Source organism: Pituophis catenifer, unplaced genomic scaffold (assembly GCF_029215685.1).
Source record: "Pituophis catenifer annectens isolate HBS135680 unplaced genomic scaffold, rPitCat1.0.hap2 SCAF_1, whole genome shotgun sequence".
NCBI lineage: Eukaryota > Metazoa > Chordata > Lepidosauria > Squamata > Colubridae > Pituophis > Pituophis catenifer.
The window spans coordinates 214643506-214661188 of record NW_027256881.1 but is presented as its reverse complement, the minus strand read 5'-3'; the positions used below and the strand labels follow the sequence as shown (position 1 = coordinate 214661188).

At 35.0% G+C, this 17683-nt stretch overlaps 1 protein-coding gene across 1 annotated transcript in view; it reads right to left on the bottom strand.

Moving 5' to 3' along the window:
• The window catches only part of LRP1B (LDL receptor related protein 1B), a 989801-nt gene that overhangs the window by 30702 nt on the left and 941416 nt on the right, over nt 1-17683 (bottom strand). The window contains exons 77-82 of the mRNA XM_070957016.1: nt 15986-16227; nt 10104-10327; nt 8669-8775; nt 5741-5857; nt 2179-2352; nt 1056-1181 (exon numbers count right to left, since the gene is read on the bottom strand). Of these exons, the coding sequence (XP_070813117.1) occupies nt 1056-1181; nt 2179-2352; nt 5741-5857; nt 8669-8775; nt 10104-10327; nt 15986-16227 (990 nt within the window). The remainder of the gene's footprint in view (nt 1-1055; nt 1182-2178; nt 2353-5740; nt 5858-8668; nt 8776-10103; nt 10328-15985; nt 16228-17683) is intronic.

Below are 17683 nucleotides of genomic sequence, written 5' to 3'. Positions count from 1 at the left end.
AAAGAGAATGGTTATGGGGAACTGGCATGCTGAGCTGTGAAAGTTACCAAGTTTTCAAGAACACCCTGATGTATTAAAGCTATGAATATAAGTGTTATCTTTGTGCCAGCTTCCTTTATAAATTCTTTGCAGAAATCTAATCTTAGTGTAATTGGTACAGCAGTTCTGTGCACTGATGTTGTATTAAAATGTTGTAGCAGCATTATAGCAAAAGTAGATTTTTTCCAAAATTGATAATGTCCAGATTATTAGTATTATTAGTATTGGGAGTATTAGATATGCAACTCCCAAATGTCATACTAGTAAACTGCAATATTTATTTCTTTGTCAACTCTGTGTCTTTATATTTATATGTGGCAACTGATGTGGTTATTGCTATCATTGTTGTGATTCATTTGATTGGTTTTAACCTTGCTATAGATATTTTCTTTATGTATCCTGTAAGCTGCTTTGAGGTTTTTGATTGTAGAAGAACAGAAGTATAGTATATAAACTATATACTATATAACTAACAAACAGCATTGAGAGGTGCTGATGTCTTTTAAAATATGTAAATTTAGTGGGAGGGAACTTCAGATAATAGAATACAACTTTTAGGTAGATTTGACTTTAAAAGCCAAGATTTTAGAAGTCAAATACTAATCAAAATTAATATCATTCCACATTTTTTACAATAATCAAATACATTCATTTATTTAAATTTCAGACACTGAAAGAAATATAAAAATAGAGAATTTAGCATTATTCACTCATCCACAATTACTTCATATAAGGCCTGGTGGCTCAGCAGACTAAAAGCATTGTGATTAACACCAGTTGTCTGCAATTACTGTAAGTTCGAATCTCACCAGGCTCAAGGTTGACTCAGCCTTCCATCCTTTCTAAGGTAGGTAAAATGAGGACCCAGTTTGTGGGGGCAATAAGCTAACTTTGTATAAATATACAAAAGTATGAAGGCTATTGCTTAACGCATTGTAAGCCGCCCTGAGTCTCCAGAGAAGGGCGGCATATATATATATAAAAGATTAAGTTCTTAAATAAATGCCAATACCCACCTAACATGTTCAAATCACTGCATTTTCCATTAAACATTGCCTTTCCTTCTGGACATATGCAAGCTGCACCTGAAGGATTGAGTAAACACAGGAACTCACAGGTTAACTGCAGACAAGGATTGAGTGCTATTTGGAAGGAGAAAAGAAAGAAGCATAATATGGATTATTTTTGAAATAAATAATGAAATAAGAAATAAGCCCTATAAGCCCTTATAGTATAGACATTAAGATTTAGCCCTGAGCCTGTCCCCCAATCCCATTAATACAAGAAAAGGGAACAACTTAAAACAAATCCTGATCCTCTGTTTTCAAGGACATGAACAGATTCTCAGACAAGAAGTGGTAAGCAATTTGAGCCATAAACTCAAATACAAGAAAGTTTTGTGTAGTGGTTAAGACATCAGGTTAGAAACTGGGAAAACTATGAAGCCAGATTGGTGATCCTGAGCCAGTCACTCCCTAGGAAGGAGACAATTGCAAACCATTTCTGAAAGACTTTGCCAAGAAAACCACAGGGATTACTTCAGGCATCACCCAAAATAAAAAACTGACTTGAAGGCATAAATAACAAAAAAGACAAAAAAAAAAAAAACAAAGCAAACCAAGAACCAAAAATCTTACCAAACACAAACTCCCTCAAACATCTTTAAGATATAAAGCTTTCATTTTATTTATTTGTTTTTTATACATATTTATCTGGGGTCTACTCCATAAATTGTGATGAAGAAGAAAATATACCACACTTTGTGTCATTATCTATTTCATGACCTCTTCCCCAACAATTTGTCTCCAGCTAAAGAGCACTTTCAGCAGTAAAGGTTCATTGCAAGAGAAGAGAATGTATGGGCATCTCCAATGTGAGCAGGGATGAAATTGTTATAATAAAATGTTTTTCTTGTCTTGTAACTACAAAATATTTTATTATTAAGCCCAGTAAGAGATCTTTCGATAGTTTTTATTTTATTCCTAATACTATCCAAAGTTCCCCAAAATAACTCATTTACTAAGTCCCTGAAGTCTAATGTATAATGAATGGGAAGGGGTGAAGAAGTTATATATTTATTTTGTATGCTGTTTTGAATACTGAATTTTTTCCCCTCTGAAAGTAATAAAATATACTTACAGTGTATTTGTTTGTAGCGATGTGAAATCAAGGCACTTTTTGTTTTATCAGTCTCCAAGTTCAAATATTCTACAGCACCATGCCCAAATTTTTGCACTCTAAATGCACCATTTTTAGGTCCAGCTCCATATATATAGTTCTCAAAAATATCAATTCTATGAGGATGTAGTAAGCCTTAAATAAGCAAAAAGAAATACACATTTCAGTTTGGATGCGACATTTCTGTACCAACATATACTGTAAACTAATGTTGGTATTTTTATAATGATATTTTGGTTTTATGAACCGCCTCTGGAGTTGATAAAGTTGACAAGAAAAATAAGGAATCCAATGTGACCTCTCCACTGGAAATATGCATCCTTTCTATCCAGCAAAAAATCCAGACGAAGGTACCTCAACTGATAATTATACTATAGAATTTATCGTACACTATTTTAGGGTTCAATACACCAAAAAGGGCAAATCTTTTATATCTCTATTCATATTTTCTTTTTTCTGAACAGGGAGTTCTTATCGACATAATGCATGGAGAATCTGAATTAGCTTTTAACATTACAGAAAGTTTCCTCAGCTAAAATAATTCAAATAGGAAAGTTATTAATTATTATCATTTTCTAATACATTTGCAGAAGTATCAAAAGATGTCAAAGTACTTTATCCTATAAACCCTACAGTAAAGCATACTTTGTCCCTTTGTTCACAGACTTCAATTTGGTTGGAAAAATTAAAAAAAAACTCTAGAAGAAAACCAGATCTTGGGGATATGCACAGTGTGCATTGCACATGCAGACGCATGCACATGTATACATGCAGTGGATATAAAAACTCTACACATCTATTAAAATGCCAGGCTTTTGAGATGTAAAGAAAATCAGACCAAAATAAATTACTTCAAATTTCATTCCAGCTTTAATACAACATATACACTGTACAATTCAACTGAAAACGATCATACCTTACCAGTAGGGGTCCTTAGGCAAAGACTCCCTAACACTTCACCTGCCTACTTCAGATATGAGAGTCACAAACTAGGAGAGTCATAATGGCTCAGATGATGCCTAGAAGCATCACAACGTCTGTATCAGATGTTGGGGAACCAGGACAATCTGGCAATAAATAAATTATTGGAATAAACCATGCATAAACAAAACAAAAGAACCTGGAATTGATGGAATGCTACCAGAACAGCAGACTAATGAAACATGATATATGAAGCATAAGAGGATACTATGGATAGACGGAAGACCTACATCTACACTAACTGAGAAACAGCCAATGACCCAATGTTTCAGCATAGCGAAGAGAAAGCTGCTCTCACAACCAGATAGGCTAATTATACATTACATCCTGGACTCAAGAAAACCCAGAAGAACAAGTATATGTGCAGTCAACATCTGAAAGTGGAATGAAATTGCCACTCCCTGTATTACAAAACACAGAAGTTTATATGAGGCATAAGATCATGGATAAACTAACAATACCAGAATTGGAAGAGACCTAGGAGGTCTTCTAGGTCCAATCCTCTGCTCAGACAAAAGCCCCTATAACATTCCGGACAAAATGCTGTTTAATCTCTCCTTAAAAACCTCCAGTGATTTTAATTTAATTTGTTTATTTGTAAATTTTAAATTTGTAAACTAGCTAAACAGTCAACCCTCATGACCAATGCTCAATGTCAACCAATGCTTGGTGGAAAAGTATATTCAGATAATATACTAGAAGATGCCAATAGAGCTCTCACAAAAATCCTTACAACCCAAACCAATAAATGGAATACATTACAGCCTCTGTAATCCTGGAGGTGGTTGATTACACAATCAAGATGAGAAGCAATACGTACCTACCCCCCCTCCGGAAAATGAGGTTAGAGGATAGATCAAGGCAATTTGGAGAGAGGTTAATAAACTGGTGGAACTACTTGGCTACTGAAAACAAAATCCAGCTCCTGTTTCCATGTGAAGCTCTAGAGACTGTTAAACAAGGTCTCAGAGCACTGGCTACTAGGCTAAGGAGATATAGAGAAGCAGAGGTCAAGAAGGTAAATGTCCTGTTCTCCAAAGAACCAACTAAAGTATAATCTCAACTTCAATGCAACAGTACAGTAACAGCAGAATCACAAACAGTAGAAACTGAACAAAACTAGAAGAACATATAGGAAAAAGAGAAGATACATAACACCAGTGTAAAGTGGTGCAGGAATTGAGATCAGACCACAGTAAGATTCCAGAAAAAGAACTAGTCACTATCACATTACTAGACATCCAGTATTGAATCAAGAACATGAATTGCTGGACAGCATCTGGCCTGAGCCTTATTCACACCTGTCAAAAATGCATTAATGCTTAGCAGCACAGAGGAATCACCTGGTTGCTGTGTGACTGTGGGATATCAAGGTACTCATAGCTGGTCTGTAGAATTACCAGCAGGTCACATACCAGACATACAGACCAGCTATGAGTACCTTGGTATCCCACAGTCACATGGCAACCAGAAAGACAAGGCAAGGAAGATAGCAACTTCTAAATATCATCAAAAGATAGGGACCTGAAGAGCCAGCTCAATGAAAAGAGCAAGATCCACACCATTAACCATCAATACATATGCACTGCCAGGTATTAAATATCTTACTGGTATAGTGAATTGGCCCAAGGATATGGAGGCTGCCAATCTGAAGACCTGGAAGCTCCTCATAATGTATGGAGACTTCCACCTGAAGCCCAACACCCAGAAGCTATACCAGCCCAAAAATGGGTAGGTGGAATCTGAGGAGTGTCAAAGCCATTGTCCTGAACAAAACCCAGGGTGTCCTGATCAGTAAGATGGCACCCATTGATATGCTGCTGAGAGAATGCCTGAGGCAGCAGCTGTGGAAGGAAGTTTAGACAAAGAAAGTACTACAGCAAGACAAGATCCTGCATGGGATGTACCATTAACAGATAATGGAAGATAATGATCAGCACTGAAGCACAGATCATAGCAGTACTAGAACAGACACTAAGTATCTTTAGAGAGGCCTCTGAGACAGATCTCAGAGACACATGGTGGCAGGATATAAGAGCCAGAAAGGAACAGCATATCCTGAACAGCCCAAACAAGTAACTGGCATTGTATACAGGAACATCTGCATAATGTATGGGCTAGATCCTCCCAAGTCCAAATGGGAGATTCCACAGAAGGTCTTTGAGAATAACAGAGCTAAGAACCTGTGGGACTTCCAGATCCAGATGGACAATCAATACTATGACAGATATTGTGATAGTAGACAAGACAGAAGATAGTGATGGTCATAGATATAGTGGTGCCAAGTGACAGCAAAATCAGGAAGGAATTCGAGAAGCTTGAGAAGTACTAAGAACTTAGGTCGGAATTAGAAAGGTGTGAAAAATAAAGGCCAAACTGGCTCAGTGGTGGTACGAACACTCAGAGGTATGACTGTTATGCTGAAGGAGTGATTCCAAAAGATCCTGGGAATATTAAAGCTCTCTATCCAGAAGAGTGCAATGCTATGAACAGCTAAGATACTAAGCAGAACCCTCAAACATATATACAAATATATACTTACCTTGTTTGCTGCTAACACATATAACTGAATCAGAGCCATCAAAACGAATACTGCCAATTACTGATAATTCAAAATCAGCCCAAAACAAGCGTTGACTGAAGTTATCAACCACTAAACCTGTAAACATGTTAAGAATTTGAATGTAAAATACTGTATAAAAAAATAATCTCACAATTTTTTTAAAAAAAGAATTATACAAAACAATAGATGGGATGAAATTTTAGAAGTATGCTTCTAGATTTGGATTTCGCCATAGAACACTGTAGTTAGTCCAAACGTGCAGACAATTATATAACACTTGACATACTTAAATCCATCATTTCAGAAAGATGCACAAGAACATTGACTGCAATGTTTGAGCATGCAGATGTTATATCTAACTGCTTGATGCAAAAGTCTCTGAAAGAGAACCCTGGTATAAATCAGGAACTGCCTGTATAGTAGTTTGTATCTGGATGTTACAATATTAATGGAATAAAAGAGGACCTAAATTAGGGGTAAGGTTAAATTTGAAGGAAATCCAGCCATCCTTCATACTTTCTAGACTACATATGCAAACCAAAAGTCATTTTTCTAGACGTGATGCAGTTTCCAGTTGCAAAAAATGCACATATTAGAGAATGGTATGCAGAAATACTTGCTACCTTAGGAAAAACTGCTTTTCATCACATTAAGTATGAAAAGAAGGTAGAAAAATCAGATATTAGTATGAAATGGATACAAAAAATTAAGAGATGGTGTGTAGAAAATGTATGATAAAAAATTAAGCAAATTAAAATGTATGCTAAAAAAGTTGAACAAAAATGTAAATATTTTTAGATCAAAAATATAAAAGGCAAACAGATGAAATTAGCTTAAGGAAGAGAAATGCGTAATGAGAAAAATCAGAGTTGCCACATTCACCTATTTAACTAAACTGGCTACAAATTTATAAAATAATCTATTATAAGGTTTCATAAAACCACTATAAGGTCTAAGCAACTAAATGAAGATATAACCAGGACCAATGAATTGATCATAATAAATACATTGTGTATTATTGAATTCCCATATTTTGTCTGCTTGCAACAAAGTACTTCACTTTGCAATATTGATTTCACATTCAGCATCAATTATGGTGGAATCAGTATACATTTTCCAAAGTAAAATTTTGCTTATAATGAGTATTACTGAATTCTAATACAGACTAAGATTGGTTTTGCTTGACATCTGATTTTCACTTCAGAAAAATCATAAACATTACAGTTATCTACTGTACTTTAAACCAGCTCCAACTTTTCCCAGGATCAGTGCAGGCATTTAATTTAGACTTTGTTCAATCTTGGACTAAAGGACATTAAAAAAACTCAGTAATACAGAGTTTTGTTCAGAGTTTCGTAATCTGCCACTGTTTTGTTAATATTTTACAGTACACTTGATTCATACACTCTAAATGATAGGTAAAATCGTTATGTCAATACTGAGAACACTTATGTATGCAAATAGGAAAAATAATTGTTCCTAACAACTCTAGTACATAAGGGCAAAAACAGAAATAATATAACATTGTATTAATCCTTCTTGATTCTTAGAAGGATTCAAAACACAATCTTCTTTAATTGCTTGCTCTGCTAAATCTCCAATTTTTTCCTGATTCCCAAGATTTCATTCTATATTAAAAAAAACTTATGTCTGTATAATGTTCTATAGTAAAAATATCACAGATATACCGGTATGTAGGATGCACAGATGTCTAATGTTACAGTTCCTATAATGTACGTATAAACGTACTTACAAAAAGCTGTAATTTTTTCATGCTTTCACTTTCTTAAAGTTTATGTTTATATTTATTGCATAACTTTTATATATTACATATACATTTCTAAGATCAATGTACAGATTGTTATGTCAACTCTGTTATATTAAAACATGTTAAAAAATAAAGTTTCCTAGTAAAATTCCAGGAATGTTTTGATGGCTAGAGGCTTTATAATTGTTAGGATTATATCCACACTGAAGGACATTGTTTACTGTACAAATAAGAATGATGTCAATGCATTCTTTCCCACATTGTCATTTTTCTTCTTAGTCATATGTGGACATAACATTATCAATGATTGATTGAATAAAATATTAATATTAATTTATGTGTACAACAAACTTTAACAATGTGGATATTATTGATTTGTTTGTATGCTGCTCATTCTAAAAGTCAGAAAGCAGCAATTGTGCAATCTGTCTTACAACCTGTAAGGTTAGTAAGAAAATATCACATGAATTGGTTTGCTTATTTATTTTAAAAGCTGCAGATAATACATTATTTGAAACTATTTGTCGTTGTGTATGGAAACTTTTAAAATAGTTTCTTTTGCCATCAAAACAGTCAGGTACAAATCACAATGTTGGAAACAGGATGAACTGTTCATTGCCCAACTTTTTATACTGGATCCCAACAGTGAATGTAAGTCATATACTATGCATCACAACATTGTGGTGCATATTTCATTTCATATTGATTTAAAAGATTGGTATGGCTACTTATCTTAAAAGGCAATTCTGGATGGTTCATTATGTCATTTACCCCACTTAATCCCTTTTGCAGATACCTATGACTGAATTAATAAACATAAAAAAAACAAGTACTACTGTATATAGTTCTATATACTGTATATTGTTTTATATATTGCAAGGATGTGTTATCCTAAAAGTACAATCTGGATATGACATTTGAATAACATAAAAAAATGATTCTGTGGAAAATTCTTGCAACATCAAGGGAGAAAAAAAATAGAAAAAAGTCATTCTTGCAGGATAAAGAAAACTATTGAACAATATAAAAAAACCTGAATCAGGATTATTGCTAGGTTGCAATATAACACAGAATAACATTTCAGAATAGCTGAAATGGAGTCCATTAATATATAACGTATTGTTAAAATTTAACTGTACCTGTTGGTCTTTGTAAATTTTTTTGTACTATTATCCTCCTCAAAGTACCATCCATCGCTGCTTCTTCTATATGAGAACGATCTCCAATTACAGTCCAATACATCATGCTGGAAATCCCAAACACAAATCACATAGTACTGTTCCATTATACTTAACACAAAGAGCCTGCTCCTATATGTCAGTTTATTCATGTTCTTCTGAGAATTCACAAAACTACCTATCTTTTATTTTGAAACTGAAGAAACTCTATTCCATGAACCCAAATGAAAAACTAATGAGAATAATGCCCAGACATAAACTCTAGATCATTTACATGGTAGCTTGTCATAAGATACTCCAAAGACAAATTCATTGTATGTCCAATCACACTTGGCCAATAAAGAATTCTATTCTATTCTATTCTATTCTATTCTATTCTATTCTATTCTATTCTATTCTATTCTATTCTATTCTATTCTATTCTATTCTTTAATATCTCTGGTTAATTATGGATGGGCTATAATGTTTTTACAAGTATTCATTCTATGGTAACATCTGAAGATTATGATTTCCTGTAGGCCCTGGTCAGACATATTCACACAGGACTGAGATGTGAAGTCAGGAATAATAAGCCTGGCTAGTTAGCATTGCTAGGGATGCAGGATAATAAGCCAGTGGCCATTCTTTCTCCATGTAGCTTTGTAATATCCTCTGAGTAAAGGCCAAGGATTCTTTCTTCTAAAATTGCCAGTTAGTGGTGTCTTCATAATACAGATTTATTTTTGTCTTGTTCCCTGAATTTAAACATTTATCTGAGAAGTCTCACATATTTTCCCAAGGCATAGGGCACAATTTTATTGAGCTATGGTTTATTTTGTTTCTAAATAGCGGCTGCTAGCCATTGTCTGAACTGTAATAAGAAGTGGAAGTTCAAGGCAGTATAGATATAATCAGGCTCAAGTAAAACGAGTACTGAAAACAGATATATATGGAACAATATCAGTTTTGTGACAAAGCTAAAAGCAATTATTGCAGGCTTTGCAGTGGTCTTTACTCTGACTTTGATCACTGCCGTTTCAGAAAAGATCTATGAGTCTGGTCCCCAAGCAACTTTTCAATGCTCTTCTGTATGTTATTTTCTGCATTAAATATGTTTGTTTCAGTCCTCTACATATTCATATTTCTGCCCTTTACCAGGATCTATTGGATTATTCAACTGGCTATTATTTAAATGAAAATATTAAAGTCATTCTCGCTGATCTCATAGGGAATTTGCATTTTGAGTAATTTTAATTGAGAATTTGCCGACAAGCAAAGAAGCAGGCAAGAAAGGACTAATTTCCTTCTCTGTGAAGAGTAGGGCCAAGCAAACAGAGAAGCTATGTCATTCCAGAGAACTTGCCCTATACAATGGCTTACATAATGCCTATCATAAAAGTTCTTGTTAACAACGTACCCTTTCAGAGGATTTACAGCAATTGCATATGGTTCTCCTGCCATATTTGTAAGGAGTCTCGTGCAGTTTGGTCCACTTATTTGTCCCACATTGATGGAGTATCTTAAACTTGTCCAATGAGTTGTATAATAACTAAACCAATGCATTCTGGAATGATCAGTCCAGTAAATGTTTCCAGCTATCCAGTCAACTGCAATGTCTCTAGGGCGTTTGAATTCAGGACACTAGAAAGAAAGCAAAAAATAGATGTTTAAAATTGCTCTGCTATATACTTATTTGACCTGATTTGTCTATAAAGAAACCTACAATTTTAACATTGAGCTTTAAAGAACATTTAAAGTATAAACATCTGTATATTTTAATACCCTTTGTTGCAGTAGGTGAAGCTAAGCAGAATTATATCAGATACCTGTACAATTAGCACAGGGGCCCCCTAAGGCTGTGTGCTCTCCCCACTTCTCTTCTCTCTATATACCAATGACTGCATCTCTAATGATCCATCTGTTAAATTACTGAAGTTCGCAGATGACACAATGGTGATCGGTCTCATTCGAGACAATGATGAATCTGCATACAGACAGGAGGTTGAACAACTAGCCTCATGGTGCGACCGGAACAATCTGGAACTGAACACACTCAAAACTGTAGATATGGTGGTAGACTTTAAGAGAAACCCTTCAATACTTCCACTTCTCACAATACTAGACAACACAGTATCAACAGTAGAGACCTTCAAATTTCTAGGTTCTACCATATCGCAAGATCTAAAATGGACCCCTAACATCAAAAACGTTATCAAAAAAGCACAACAAAGAATATTCTTTCTGCACCAACTCAGAAAGCTCAAACTGCCCAAGGAGTTTCTAATACAGCTCTACAGAGGAATTATTGAGTCTGTCATCTGCATTTCTATAACTGTCTGGTTTGGTTCTGCAACCCAACAAGACAGACACAGACTTCAGAGGATAATTAGAACTGCAGAAAAAACAATTGCTACGAACCTGCCTTCCATTGAGGACCTGTATACTGCAAGAGTCAAAAAGAGGGCTGTGAAAATATTTACAGACCCCTCGCATCCTGGACATAAACTGTTTCAACTCCTACCCTCAAAACAATGCTATAGAGCACTGCACACCAGAACTAAACACAAGAACAGTTTTTTCCTGAACGCCATCACTCTGCTAAACAAATAATTCCCTCAACACTGTCAAACTAGTTACTAAGTCTGCACTACTATTAATCTTCTCATCGTTCCTATCACCCATCTCCTTCCACTAATGACTGTATGACTATAATTTTGTTGTTTGTATCCTTATAATTTATATTGACTGTTTCCTAATATGATTTGATTGCTTATTTGTACCCTAAGACTATCATTAAGTGTTGTACCTTATGATTCTTGAAGAACGTATCTTTTCTTTTATGTACACTGAGAGCACATACACCAAGAGAAATTCCTTGTGTGTCCAATCACACTTGGCAAATAAAATTCTATTCTATTCTATTCTATTGTTGAGTTCAAATTTATATTTCTCCAAAAATACTTAGATATCATTCTACTTTATGCTTCATAGATTGCCAAAATTGCTTTGTATATTATATTTTTGCCTTTCATATAGTTTTTAATCCATTAAGGTTTTGCAATTGCCATTTCACAATTTCTTCATGGGTATATATAAGAAAGGATAGCTCTAAAGGGGCCATATAGTAGCAATGATATAAATGATATTTGGAGTATCAATTGATAGGGTTTAGCAAACAGGTGAAAACATTCAGCCAGTCGACTGAAGGAGTGCACCACAACTGTGCAGAGTTGAACTTGACTCAGCTTCTTCTCCTGCCTCCTGCAGCACTCTTATTTACTTATTTGATTTGTAATTTCTGATTGACTTCATGCAGGCCCAACAGGGACAGCCAAAGGACCAGATATGGCCTGTGGCTGTAAAATACTCAGGTTTGCTGTAGAGAAAGTTGTTGCACAGCAGCCTCATAGGGTTCTGAATGAATTGGATTATTATCTGGATCCCTTTCACTCAGGATTCAGGCTGGGATATGGGATTGAGATAGCATCAATGTCACTCTTAGATGACCTGTAGCAGAAGTAGGGGGAAGGGGTAGTGCATCCATCCTTGCTCTTCTTGACCTCTCAGCAGCCTTCTATACCATTGATCATGGTATCCTGCTGGACTAGCTTGGAAGTTGGAGTTTGGCAGCACAGTATTGTGCCGCTTCTTCCCCTTCCTCTGCAGTTAGTTCCAGCTGGTTTTGATAGGAGGGTTCAGCCTAGGCCAGCCCACTTGAAATTATAACAGTCCTAGACAAAGGGACTTACAACCAGTCCCTAACCTTCAGATGTTGTTGCGCTCCATGGTCATGCAATTGCAATTTGGGCACTTGACAACCTGCTTGCGCCAGTGATGGGTTGCCAAGCACCCTGAAATTATGTGATTGCCATTTGCAATCTTTCCTACTGGCTACCCCACAAAGTCAACAGAGAATTCAGCAGGGAAGATAGCAGGCTGTAGTTGCCTGGTTGATTCTTGGGAGTTGGTGAAAACAGTCCATCCTGAAATTCAAGCTTGGATTTCTGCTTGAGTTTCAGGATGGATCTTTTTCAGCCATTTTTGATAACAAAAATACTGCTTGGTTGATTTTGTCCCATACTGGGTTGAATCTCCTTTTTGTTGTCAATAAGGCTGATTGAAAATGGACTCCAGAGAATCTCCCCATTAAGCAGCATTTTTTGCTGTCAAAGAGTGGACTTTTTCACTCTGAAAACAAAAGCGCTGCCTAACAGATTTATTTTGCCTCGCATTGGGCAGAGTGTCTCCAGCAGACAGGAGGGGAATACACATCTGGCCTGGAGAAAAGAAGCTTGAATCATGAAGCTTCTGTGCATAGAGAGGAGCTGCCTATCCCCTTCAGCAAGCTGTTTTTTCTTCACTTTTTTTCACTGTAATGACTGTCCCTGGCAAAGCCAGGATGTAGTCCTAAAATCAAATCAGAATACACGGTGACATTCTTTATAATTGCCATGACTTACAACCATGGTTCGGGCTCAATTATTGTCCTATATCAAGGATACCTATAGAGATATCCCAACTCCTGTAAAGACTCTTCACTGTCTACAGAAATGCCAATGTGGAACAGAAGGAAGTCACCTGGGGCTTTAACCAGCAGAATATCTTTCTGCAGTTTTAAAATACACATATATACCATTCTTTATTTCTCTATTTTTCTCTTCTTAAATTTAAATTATTAGGATTATATGCATTCATAGACAAATAATGGATAAGAAACAATGACTTTTGCTTCAATGTCTACAATTACTTTTTTGACTTTTGAAATTACAATTTAATTTATAAATATGTACCATAAATACAATATAGGATAAATATTTCAAAACTGATGTTTTACTAACTTCAGTTACATTCACTTATATTCACATATATATTCTACATTGCCCTAAATGGACAAACCTTATTAATTTGAGCAATCATTTCTGTATGAATATTTATGAGTCTGTTTACACATGTATTGTTTTTATTAATAACCATCAATAAATTAAAATAAAGTATAAAACATTTAAGCAATAAAATGTTAAATAATTATGCTATTCCAAAACATTAGTTATTGTTAATACTAGCTGGATCCCCGTGCGTCACTACGAAACTATGTGATCGGGCTTGATAAATCGACACAGCTTGAATCATCCCCTATTCTATCTCCTTCTCTCCCTTAGCCTTGCCCCATAAAAACATCTCCTATCCTATCCCCTTCTCTCCCTCAGGCTTTCTAGCCCCTTCTCTCCATAAGGTTTGCCCCACAGAAACCTGTCCTATGCTATCCCATTCTCTCCAGAGTTATTTTCAAGTTGGGAGGGGGAGTCGAATGTCTAACTAATTAGCATCAGAGCATGTTATAATAATATAGGAAATACTAATGCTCTGATGGTCATTTAGAAAAATCCTTTCTTAGTGAGCACCTAGAAGCCAAGAGGAATATATGTGGCAAATTTCAAGTTTGTGGGCTTTATGGTTCTGGAGATTTCGTGATTAATGCGTGAGTGGTTTTCGCTTTTATATATATATAGATTATCAAAATCTGTTTGAGATGAAAATAAAACTGAAAGGAAAGTGAAAAATATCAAATTTCACAAAAATCCACATAGGATAAAGAGAAAATAGGTTTATGCTTACCTTCTTAAGTACACAAATATCTGAGAAAGTTCTGCAGACACACACAGACACACGCACTGCATACACAGAATTTTCTCAGACAAGAACTCAGAATGTTCAAAAGATATTATAGAAATTACTGCAGGGAATGATCTGTGTGCTTCAAAATACCTGCACTGTTGTGAGCATCAATAGAATTCTTCTAATATTTGAAAATATATATATATGGTGCAACATAGACTAAGCGGCCTACCTGCCACAGTTGCATCAATGACCCTTTCCTTAAAGGGAATGCATTCCAACAAGTTCTTTGTGATATATTCAGGACATAGATAATTGGCCAAATCAGGATATTGATAATTAGAAATAACATAACAATAAACCATATCAAAGCTGAGAAGTACTGAAATCTACTATATTGCTTGTTGCAGCCTACATAGGAGATATTTTGATATACAAAGAAATAAAAACATTGGTATTAAATGCAGGTTTTGGCACACTCTGAGCTTGGTTGTTTGCCTTTGATTAGGTAGCAATAGCAATAGCAATTAGACATATACTGTTTTACAGTGCTTTACAGCCTTCTCTAATTGGTTTACAGGGTCAGCATATTGCCCCCAACAATCTGGGTCCTCATTTTATTGACTTTGGAAGGATGGAAGGCTGAGTCAACCTTGAGCCTGGTGAGATCTGAATTGCCGAACTGCAGGCAGCCAGCAGTCAGCAGAAGTAGCCTGCAGTACTGTACTCTAACCACTGCGCCACCACAGCTCTACCTATAGGTAGGTAATGGCTTCAGCACCACCACTGAACATCTTCAGCTAGCGCTGAATTTTACCTAGTTGGGTAATGTAGCCAAGTCTGCAAGAAAACAACCAAACTCAGAGAACACTAAGGACTCCAGAGTTCAATCCTGAGCTACATATATTCTCTTCTGATAGTATCTTTGTATTATAACAACAAAGAAGTCTTCCCAGGATGACACATTTTACAGATGCTAAATATATATTTTATTTGGTCACAACTTATCAAACTCTAACAAGTGCAAATATTTTTATTCTTAAGGTAAAGGTAAAGGTAAAGGTTCCCCTCGCACATATGTGCTAGTTGTTCCTGACTCTAGGGGGTGGTACTCATCTCCGTTTCAAAGCCAAAGAGCCAGCACTGTCTGAAGATGTCTTCATGGTCATGTGGCCGGCATGACTAAATGCCGAAGGCACACGGAACACTGTTACCTTCCCACCAAAGGTGGTCCCTATTTTTCTACTTGATTTTTTACATGCTTTCTAATTGCTAGGTTGGCAGAAGCTGGGACAAGTAATGGGAGCTCACTCTGTTACATGGTGCTAGGGATTCGAACCGCTGAACTCCTGATCTTTCAATCGACAAACTCAGAGTCTTAGACACTGAGCCACCATGTCTCTTTTTTATTATTATTCTTAAGGTGACTATAATTGTGAACTGGTTCACCATGAAGAAGACATTTTTTTAAGTCATAGTAAAAATCAGTTCCAGGAACAATACAACACATACCTTTATATTACTGTTAATCTACACTGAATTACCGTGGTTCACAAGGATAAAGAATTGGAACTCTAAGTTATCTGGAACTTTTTGTATTTGGAAACTGTCACACTTAAATGAAAAAAGAAAAAAGAATTCCAAAATAAAAACATGCAAAATATCTCAGCATTGTTGACTTACTATCACACCGCTATTGCTTTGTCTTCTTTCTCCCCCATTGACCTTTTTATAGAAAATGCCTCCTGGATTAAATTGAGTGCTCCAAATAATAATTTCCCCTTGATAATATAAATCCATTCCAGTTATTCTTGAGTTATGTTCAATGTGTGTAATCTGTTGATGAACATCACTGTAGTTGAATGGATATACAAAACCCAGGATATCAGTGTCATTAGCAATGTAGAGAACTTGATCTTCAGAGCCTGGAAATTATTGTAATGAAATACAAAAATAAAGTAAATTTCAACTATTAAAAAGGAGAGAAATTCATTTATTTAAAGTTTTATACTTATATGGGTTGTTTTACTGTTGATTTCTATTGTGATCCACATCCTAGTTATCTTCAAATATTTTTAAGTTTGACTGAATTCAATAGGAATGATTCCAGAGTTAAGTAACGTGTGGAAGAAAGTCTTATGAATATTTCTTATTTAACTGAATTTACTTAACTAACATATACATTGCTATTCATTTAAATAATAATATATACTGCAACACATTCTTTCCCTCTCTTTTAAATTATTCTTTCCTCTACCTGTTTTTAAAAGTACAGGACAAAGTTTTATTATTTTTCCTATTTTCAAAATTTCTTGAAATATTAGACCTATTATTAAAATAGAAAGTCTTTGCTCTTGGTTCTTAGAGCAAGTTTTATTATAGAGAGTTGTCTTGGCATGAGGTCTATAGTAATGCTTCTTGTCCGTTATGCTTAATACAAAGCTATTTTATGATATTACTGGGAATTCTGAATGAGTTTTAGCAACAGGAATTTTATTTTGCCCTATGATATGAGTTGGGAATGACTAGCACATATGTGCAAAGGGAACCTTTACCTTTAGCTTTATAATATGAACTTTGTTATTTAATTTATCAACTTGGATAATAGTCAATAAATTGAAGCTCAGCTAGTAAATTTATGAATTTAAATGTTGCTGCTTCTTTGGGAGAAAGACAGTATACTGTTATCCATGCCCTGATAACTTCTCATCTGTAATCATGTAATCAAATTTTTCTTTGGAAATTTTCAGGAAAAATCAATGAAAAAAATTATAGCTATCAGGGCAGTATATTTGCATCAGTGTTTGCAAATTTAAAAGGAATTTTTAGAATTGTTTTCTATATTTTTGAATAAATTATAAGTATTAGCATTAATTTTCAAATAGGACTACATCTTTCATTCTTTACTTCTTTGCAGAGAAGCATCTAGAAGAAAACAGTTTAATTTCAAATGACCTGCGAGGTATTCCTAAGACATTCATTTGATGTCAACATTGTTTTTCCCCAGATACCAGGCATTATATGTTATTATTAGGCAATTTTTTAAAAAGATCAGTAGCTTTAAGTAAATGGCTGCTTGTTTTGTACCTTACAGTCCCACTATTTCATTTGTGTAACTTGCTGTGGAATATTTAAGGATGAAGGGTGCTACTAAATATTTTAAGAATAAATAATGGAAAGTACGTGGAGGTTGTACAGTTTTATTATCTAAAATTGCAAGTCTTATGTGTAAACATTAGTAATCCAATGAAGTTTCCATTACAGTCTAAATGTATGTGAAAGTAGAAATAAAAGGAAACTTGATTTCTCACAGGGGATATATCTGAGTAATTTTAAAAAATTTCAGTAATATTAGCAATATTTCAAATAGACTTTATATGT